Source organism: Phragmites australis, chromosome 14 (genome assembly GCF_958298935.1).
Source record: "Phragmites australis chromosome 14, lpPhrAust1.1, whole genome shotgun sequence".
Taxonomy (NCBI): Eukaryota; Viridiplantae; Streptophyta; class Magnoliopsida; order Poales; family Poaceae; genus Phragmites; species Phragmites australis.
The window spans coordinates 22862628-22872312 of NC_084934.1; the positions used below are offsets into that span (position 1 = coordinate 22862628).

At 44.8% G+C, this 9685-nt stretch overlaps 1 protein-coding gene across 1 annotated transcript; it reads right to left on the minus strand.

The window, feature by feature from the left end:
• Nucleotides 1-5360: 5360 nt before the first annotated feature.
• Nucleotides 5361-8993, minus strand: LOC133891590 (probable mixed-linked glucan synthase 3). The gene is made up of 4 exons (XM_062332317.1): nt 8855-8993; nt 8451-8763; nt 7222-7963; nt 5361-7030 (listed from the first exon to the last, which is right to left on the minus strand). The coding sequence occupies exons 2-4, from the start codon at nt 8756-8758 to the stop codon at nt 5417-5419; spliced, it is 2664 nt and encodes an 887-aa protein (XP_062188301.1). The 5' UTR covers nt 8759-8763; nt 8855-8993; the 3' UTR covers nt 5361-5416.
• Between the last annotated feature and the right edge of the window lie 692 nt (nt 8994-9685).

Here is a 9685-nt window from a genome sequence, read left to right on the forward strand (position 1 = left end):
CTTTTGCACCTGTTGTCAGGCATACTCCTGAGCTAGCTGCGTTAACCAGCTGTGGCCTGAACCGATTAGTTGGTTAACTGTCACAGTAAGTTCCCGTGGCTGGCTGGATGTGTTCTGTGGAAGTCAGCTTCTGGCATTGTCTTCTCGGTCGCCGTTCACAGCTGAAAATATAGACAGAATGGGAACAGCAACCAGTTTGTCTCTCCTTCGTTTTCTTTTTGTTATCTCGAGCAACCGCGCACATGCAATGATCGGGTCTGTCTCGAGCACACGCAGCCATGCGAGGAAAAACCAGATCTTGTCACCGTGAGAGACATGGAAAAGGGGAGGACAAAATACCCTATTCTTGACGCTGTACGTTTGTTCGCTTGCTTCTCCTTCAGATCTGAGATGTTAGGGGGTTTTTTTAGCACAAGTTGATGCGTGCCAACATTACTTTAAGCTGATCATGATCGTGTTGCATATTCTTGTGTACCGTTGTTTTCTATCATGTGGGGGAGAACCTTATCATTTTTCTAATCATCTGTAATCTCTTGCAGCTATTGAGATCTGATCTGATTTGGTGCGAACACATCTAAGTACCGGGCTCTCTATAATTTCGCGTGCTTATTGACCAATGGAGAGTGGAAAAATAGAGAAATTTGTCTGATTGATTTCAGAAAAAGACTAAAAATTCACGTGCTAATTAATCAGAAAATGAGAAGAATCTACAGTGTCTATTATTAGGTAGCGGGATCCAAGTACATATATCACATGCTAGATCCTGGGTTCAATCATGGAAGAAAAAATGTTCCATACTCATACTTCAGCTGCAAATGTTTGCGAATGTAAAATTAATTTCGCTGCTCGCATGGTGCTAGTATCTGCTATGTCTCGGTTGTTGCAAACTTTTTTAGATTTGCAGGGCATCAAAACAATGCCCCAGTTCGATCAAAATGAGACTGAGTTCATGGTTCAAGACAGCAGGTAAGCTCAGCGTAAAATAAGTTTGGACAGCCTACAACTGTTAACAAACTGAACAAATTTTGAAACAACATAATAAAATTCATGATCTGGTAGATTTGCCATTGAAACCTTTTCCTTTATAATTTAGATCTGTGCTGTGTGGCCATTAAAATATTCTTCTCCATGACCATGAGTGCTTCCACAGTTGCAGCCTTCCTTCCAGTTGCTCTTCAGCTGTAAAGGTGCCTCCAATAATGTATTCGAGCTGACAAGCCAGTGATCTTTTTGGTTAGGTTGCAAGGAGTCCTTGAATAATGGTTCCCTACTTCTAAGCTTTACACTGCTCCAGTACAACTGATATTGAAAAAGCAATGTCGTTCCTACTTTTCCATAAAGCCCACAAAGCTGGACAAACGATATCCAAACCACATATTTTTGTAAACCAAAATTTTGCTTTTGATTCATTTATCATTCCCAAAGCAGCAAGCAAATACAGCACTACAGCAGATGTCTCATTCCAATTGGTGCCAATCATCACCTGACCTTTTGTTTTGGAAAAGTTTCCACCTAAACAGTATGTGAAACTATCATTATGCGTGTTGTATATAGTCGGAGTCCCACTGACCAATGATGGCATCCCATATGGTCATCAGGTTCACAATTTAGAGAATGTGAAAACATATTAGCAAGTATCATTGTTGGATAAAGTCACTAGAACTGATATTTATCGGATTATGGCAAATTAATATTTGAACTCTTCTTATATCGATCGATCATGTCCTCTACTCAACGAAATATACAATTGAAAAATGATACGTCTAAGCAATTTGTGGCTTAAGAGTTGCATCTAAACTAGTGTGAGCACAGATCGGTGGACCCTCCATATCGAATTAATAGAACATCCTGAATGTACCTGCTCAAGTACACCCCATATGATGTTTCTTTAATCAAATTCTTTCTTCTCATGTCTTAATTGCCGCTCCAACATGCACATCAAAACTCGAGAGTTCGCCTGATTATATTCAGAATTTCAGATGCATGCTTCATCTTAACAGGCTGAAGTATATATGGGGGGCCATGTGCACAATACAACTGGTGCTTCGGATGCTGGATCGAAACCTCTCCTTCCTGGGACTATTAGGGTCATATCTTATTTTTTTCTCCAGATGACATTTCGACAAACTAAGTTAAAATGTGTTTTAGTTTATATGCGATGAGTGATTAACGAAGTTGTTGATTTGGTTTATTAAGTTTTGGATTGCTTGAGCTTGGTTTGAACATTTTGATTACGGACTAACTGGAGTTGGAGTTGGAGAAATACGTTTGTTTGTCTCATGGTGTGCAGGTGACGAATGCAACTTAGCGGTAGATAGCGGGTGATCGGGGCTAAGCGGGTACTTGATGTCGAACGATCAAGGAGGCTAGGCGGAGTCAAGGGTGATCCTAGCTGTACACGTGGTGGTTAGGGAAAGCATGAAACGATCGAATGATGAAGACGGCGTGTTGACAAAGTCAAGCGAGAGGGATGCCGATGCAAGTGACAAGGAGACCTGAGGGATTGGGAGCGAGAAAGATTTGTCGGCGGTCAAGATCGTAAGACGGAGTATACGTGTCGACATCAGAGCGCTTGCTTAAGGTGTAAACAAGTGACGTGTCACGCTTTAAAAATTGTGCAGAGGGTTTCATAGTTGGACCTCAAAATCGTGTGAGAACTGGAGGAGTATGTGGCACCATCGCGAAGCTTGCGTCCAGACAAAGCTATGTCGTGAAGGCGCTGCAGCCCTTTGATGGACGGAGAAAGAAATATATCAAAATACCATGGATAGTAGGTAGGAGTGTACTACAAGAGAGATATATTTTATTAAAAAGTTAGGAAACTTAGAGATCAAGTTTCTTAAACCTATAAATAGAGGGGTAGAGCTATGAGAGAGTTTGAACCAGCCATTTAAGCCCCTTGTGCCACCCATTTGAGAGCCTAGTGCTATGGTTCTAAAGTAGAGTAAGATAAGTGCTTAGTCTATATAATATGTGAGAGTTTTTGAGAGAAAAATCCTTATAATCTATCTAAAATAGGATTGACATCTTTAAGTAATAAAGTTTATGTTTTTTACAGATGCTTGAATTTCCCTTTTTCTAGTCTCTCTCTATTAGTTTCCTTGCAAGTTTGCAAGTTTTCCTTTTTCAACTGTGATTTTCTTGTTGATTTTCGTTTTTACCTTTGAGTTATGATTTTTCAACTTTGGGAAGTTGTTCTTCTTGTTGCTAGAGGCATAAACGTTTATATACTCATGTATTTGAAAGGGTCTTGAATTTACTTATCTCTAGACCATCAACTTAGAGAGTTGCTTCTTTCGATGACTGTCTTTTTGCTTTATTATTCGCTCAAGTTTCAAGCTTTTATGCTTAAAGATATATAAAATGGTCTTGAATAGAGCATATGGTTTATCTTAGAACTTTCTTTCTCGCTTTGTCTCTCTAAAGTTTATGTTTCTGTTTGTACGTTTTTTAGGAGCGTTGGGTGAACAAGAAGTAGGCCATCTATTTTGTAAGAAATTTGTAAGGCGTCTATTCACCCCCTTCTAGTCGTTGTTCTTGGTCATATAATTTGTATCAGAGCCAGTTTGATCACTTGTTGTCACTAACCGGCTTTATGATCTATAGGCGACATGGAGAGAGGTGGAAAGATTCCTTTATTCGATGGTCAAAACTTTTCGTACTGGAAGGTGCGCATGGAGGTTTATATTCTAAGCCAAGGAAGTGCAATATAGGAAATAGTTGATTCTAACTGTGTAGTCCCTGCTGCTCGTATGACTCAGGTTCAAATCAAACAGTATGATGCCAACAACAAGGCTAGAAATATTTTGTTTACAAGCCTGAGTCGAAATGAGTTTAACAGGGTCTAGCACCTTCGTACTGCCCGGAAGATCTGAACTATCCTAAGTGTCTTTCATGAAGACACTAATCAGATTAAGACCAGATGCTAAAGCACATATAACCAAGAATATCAAATATTTGTGCAAGGGAAAGGGGGAAGAGAGGCGCGAGCGCGACTCGGATGGGCAACGCGTGGCCATGCGGATGGCCGAGCGGCACGCAGAGCGTAGGCGGGACGGCGCGGGAACTGGGCCGAGCGCGTGCAGGAGGGAGAGAGGAGAGGGAGCTGGGCCGAGCACGCGTGGGAGAGAGAGAGGGGCTGGGCTGGCGCTTGGGTCAAAACCGAGAAAGAGAGAGGAATCCGGCCTGGGGAAGAAAAAGAAAAAGAAAAGAAAATTGGTTTTGGAATTAGATTCAAATGAGAGATTTTAATTTTAATTTGATTTTGGATTTGGATCAATGCAAATAAATATATTTGAATTATGATTTGAACTTGAATCTTGAGCTTCTTAAGATGACTTGAATCAAGGAATTTGAATTTGAATTGGATTTGAGCCGAATAGAATCTAAGAGTAGATTTAAATTTGAGAGACATTCAAATTCAAATATCTACACAAAGAATCATAAAGATCACAAATCATAGCATATGAACTAATTTAAGACAGGGATTAATCCAGAAATTGTCTTAGTGCTATTTGGAATACTTAGCCCAAATACTATATTTGAATACACACACACGAGCATATATACTTCATATATAAATTTTCTTGATTTTATATTGGTTTAATTAATTAGAATTTTTTTTAACTTGGAGCGAATTTTTTAATTAATTTACTTACTAAAACTCAGGATGTTACAATACGGTCTTGTGATCCTGATCACTGACAAGTCTCTCCTGCTCGTGATCGCTCGAGCTGCCTTATCACTTGCATCGGCACCCCTTTCACTTAACATTGTCAACACACCGTACTCATTCCCGTTTCATGTTTTGCTTGAGCTACATGTGTACAGCTAGTATCACTCTTAACTCCGGTTAACCTCTTTGATTGTCGGGCACCAAGCACCTGCTTAGTCCCGATCACCTGCCATCAACCGCTAAATTGCATCTGTCATATGCATACCATAAGACAAGCAAACACATTTCTCCAACTCCAATTCCAGTTAATTCATAATCAAAATGTTCAAATCAAGCTCAAGCAATCCAAAACTTAGCAAATCAAATCAACAACCTTATTAATCAATCATCATATATAAACTAAGTTATATTTTAATTTGGTTTCTCAGTTTCAGTTGTTTCGAACGTGTGACTGCGCAAGCCGTGTCCGTCTTGAACCATTCCATGGGTTTATCTTCCTGTTCCTATTCCTAGGTGTCTCTTAGCCTATTAGATTTGATCGACACCTCTTTAGTTTCTGAATGACGATGTGTTCTTCTTCAACAGCTCTTCTCACCTCACACAAAAATAAGCTCTGGCATGACATGTAGGCAACTAATCAGCAGGTACGAGCCTATGACTAGCAAGTTGAGCAATACTCAAATGATTTGGTCACGTCAACAATTCTGTATTATTATCAACTAAAAGTACACAATGATTTTGCTATATCACCATGAACGGGAGGAAATTTACAAGGAACGCATGCACGCCAATGTACACCAGCCCAATGACCACAAATGCAACCAGAAACAAGACGAAGAGGATACCGGATTTCTTGCTCCAGCGTCCTATGACCGCCAACCCAAACGGATAGAGGAGCATCATGATCCACACGTTGAACAGGAGACCCAGCGCCGCGTGCCTCTTCTGCACCACAGACCATACTCCGTTGTACACGACCGCTTTGCCCATGGCCACGCCGATAGCCATGATGTTGGAGAACAGCACCACCGCCGGCGGGATCAGCATGGGCACCCACCGCATCTCGTACATCTCAGCGAACTTATCGTCGACGTCGGCCGCTGCAGCCTGCTTCGAAGTGACCCTGAATTGGATGCCCTTCCCCGTGAGAGGCTTCACCACCATGTGCAGCAGCGCCGTCGGGTACGCGCTCATCGAGGCGATCATGAAGAACTGCTCGTTGCGCCACCAGTCCATCCATGTGACCCCCGCCCACCTTATCTCGAAGATGCCAATGGCGTGAATCAGTGCGATGACTACGATGAGGTACACGACGTATCTGGTGAACGGCCTCTGGATGAGTATTTCCTCCGGGATTAGCCACATCACTGGGCAGAAGGCATAGAGTATGATAAAGATCGACGTGATCGGGTAGATGGTGAAATTGAGGTATGCGGCCCGCTGCATTAGGTGGAGCCGGCGGCCAGAGAACAATGGGTTGTAAGGTGAGAAGAACACCTCTAGGGATCCACCAGACCAACGAACAATCTGGTAGAGGCGCTCCGTCAGGTTGATCGGTGCAGTGCCATGGAACGCGTCTCGTTCCATGGTGCAATACATGGAGCGCCACCCTTGCCCGTGGATGCGGTAGCCGGTCACTATGTCCTCGGTGGCTATGTTGTATATGTACCCAACGCCACTGCCCCAGTCTGTCCCTTGATCATACGAAGATGACACGACCATCGCCATCTCAGCGAGAAACGGCTCGTCTAGCTCTGGTGGTGTGATGCGGCGTTCTTGTTTCAAAGCCACCAAGACCGAGTTCAAGAACTGTATGGAGTTACCGAACTTGTTACTGTCGACCGTGATGTCTTCAGGTCTCCAGCGAGGCGGGTCGAGGCCGTAGAGCGCGAGCCGGCGGAACATGCAACCAGTGCCGAGGTAGGTAGGCCCTTGGAGTCCATTGAGGGCGTACATGGCGCCGTCGAAGAAGACCCTGTTGTGGTTGCCATACCGGTCCGTGGGGTCGACGTTCTCGAACCGTTGCGGGAACTGGACGAAGCCAGTGCTGCCGCCTTCCCTCGAGTCAAGCATCAAGCACATCGCTGCACGCAGGGCCTGCGAGTTGTTGACGTAGTGGTCGCAGTCGAAGTTGATGACGAAGGGCGCGTTGGAGAGCAGGCCGGAGATGCGCAGCTGGGCGTTCAAGTTACCCGCCTTCTTGTTGTGTTCGCTGCATGGGCTCTTTTCACGAGACACGTAGACTAGCATCGGGAGGCGCGCATCGACGCCACCAAAGTTGACTGGGTCTGGGTTGGCATTGCTACCTTGGAAGCCCTGTTGAGGCTTACAACGACTCGGATGGTTCTGCACAATCTGTACGTTGAAGGAAGAAGCACGTATTATTGACAAATAGCAGTGTCATCAACTATATATGTATCTGCCTAAATCTTATAGAAAATATGAAGCTGTATACCAAAGTATGTCTGGACTATAGAGGTGTGCTAGTTTTCTATTTTTCTAAAATCAACACATCAATAACCATTAGAGTGAACCTTAATTCATACCTTAACAATTCCAGCGTGGTGTCCTTTCCTATGGTTTTCTGTTGGTTCAATCCATGTGCCTGGCCATTGTGTCCCATTAGCCATCCAAGTTGCTTTTGCACCCCCTTCCTTTGCTTTCATGCTGTTGCACACATCTGACCTCTCCTGAATAGTGCTAGGGAGCGTCTCCAACCTCACCTTCAACTCCTCATACTCCCTCTGCACATGCCTATAATCATTCATGAACTCCCCCGGTGATCTTCCGTTGTAGATCATCCCCTCCATCTGGAAATAGCTCTCCGGCGCTCTCGGCTCAATGGAGTGCTTCCGGCAGAAGGGCACCCACATGGAGGCAAAGCTTGCAGCCTCGACCAGCGCCTCGTAGAGGATCAGTGCGCCACTGTCGTCGGACAGGTAGCAAGTGTACCTGTCGACGGGGTAGTCGGCGGCGAGGATGGAGAGGACACAGTTCATGGTGTACAACACCGGCTCGTTGACGGGGTCGGCGGTGGTAACGAAGACGTCGATGCCCGGGAGGATGGAGCCACCGTCGGGGAGGTCGTAGTGCTGCCGGAGAGTGGCGAGGTCGGGGGTCCGTTTGATGGGGCTGAACTTTGGGAGCTGGTAGAGCAGCCACGAGAAGGCGAACCAGACGTCGCCGACGACGGAGGTCACCCAGAACCACATGACGTCGGAGTTGTTGTTCTTGATGCGCCATGCGATGAATAAGATCACGGCGACGAGGCGTATCAGAACCAGCGTCCTGATTGTACAAGGGGAAAATTATCATAAGGTAATCACAGAAATGTAGGTAAATGTAAATATTCATTTCTGAAGATGCATTGCAGAATCAGATTCTGGCTTTCATGCACGACACTCTGTCATTGTGAGCAGGAATCTGTTCATAGTATGAGCAATTGAGAATGATGCTAGTCGAGACTTGAGACACTCTAGCTTCTCTTCCAGGAAATGCACCACGCAAATGTTTGGAGGTCTTAAATCAAAGGAAACATATACTGAGGTACCAAGAATTATAACTTGAGAGTTACCAAATTTCGAGGTACCTAGCTGAGGCTATCAAATTTCATTATCTCGATGATATAATTTGATGGAACCTCATGGTACCTCCCAAGAACCGTAAAAACATTATTACTATTTTTGCAACTCTTCTCTCACTAAATTCGTGGTGCTAGTAGTAAGATTAACATGAGCATTATGCAACCATTCATTCAAGCAACATGTGCACACACCTGTAGGGGTACAGGAGGGTCGCCTTGACCTTCTTGTTCGAGAACAGCAGCGGCCGCCCGCCGCCGCTCTCCAGGTCTGCCGCCGCCACGGCGTCCGGCTGGTGGACGTCCTCCCAGTACCTGTCCTTGCTCACCTTCACGGCACCCTTCTCCTTGGCCCCGCCGCTGCCGTGCGCATTGGCCACGACCACCGCGGCCAGCGCTCCGCCAGTGTGAAAGCCGCGGTCGCCGTTCGCGAGCAGCGGCTCGTTGAGGCCGGCATCGTCCTCGCGCGCAGCGCCGCCGGCGCCGGGCACCAGCGAAGACATGGCGCCTGCAAGCATGCACAGAGGTAATAATTAAGTAAGTGCAGTAGTCCGTACATGAGTGCAAATTAAATGAGACTAAGGTGCTAGCTTGCTTACGTGGTATACGTGAGGATGCTGCTGCACGGACGGGAGCCAACCAGAGAGAGGAGAGGTTTGTACGAGGCGTTACACCAGGGATGCCACGGAGGCATATATATACTAACGTGTCCGTATAATTCTACAGCTCCGACGTCACGTGTGCATGGATTTCAGGTGTAAACACCGGTAAGCAGTAGTAGTAACATACATGGTGGCATCCGCGTGGCGCCAAATGTCACCTAAAAAAGAGCATGCGTTGCGTACTGAGAAAAGACATGTCCAATCATCACTCATCAGCTAATTCAGTTTTTTTTTTCCCCTGAAAAAAATCAGCTCCATTTTATATCACTTGTTCGCATTCTTCCCAAAGCTTGCAACGTGTCCCTCGCTACCCTTGCTGGCGTGAGAGCCCGATCGACCAACCAAAAGAGGGTTGAAACCTAACTCAAGGCCAAGTTTGAAGACGGAGTTGAAGACAACGAAGATAGCATCGGAGGAGAGATACATAGATCAAATGGTTTGAATTATACTGAAATTTGGTAAGAGTCAGCTGATTTCTTATTCTTGTAAGCACAAAGAAAAAAGAAAGGTGCATGATGAGCACAAATTAGTTGGGCTCTATATGTGTAAGGTGACTGATTTATTTCTTAAATATAATTCACATTTCTGGACCACTGGATTGACATGTGAATTAAATACGTAGGCACGTCGAGGCTAATTTACCTGCAAGAAAAATTCAACCTATATATATACACATACGTGAATAGAGATTAGGCAATTACATTTACGAATAAAAGAAACAATCAATTATGTATTGTCTTGACCTTCCCGTCGATCGTGAGGAACGTG

Bases quoted from the DNA above. Each gene is read 5' to 3' on its own strand.
- LOC133891590 (XM_062332317.1), bottom strand. From the start codon at position 8,758: ATGTCTTCGCTGGTGCCCGGCGCCGGCGGCGCTGCGCGCGAGGACGAT. The intron at 7,964-8,450 runs GTGTGTGCACAT...TTGTACAATCAG, and splicing joins ACCCTCCTGTACCCCTACAG to GACGCTGGTTCTGATACGCC. The intron at 7,031-7,221 runs GTATGAATTAAG...TTCAACGTACAG, and splicing joins ACCACGCTGGAATTGTTAAG to ATTGTGCAGAACCATCCGAG.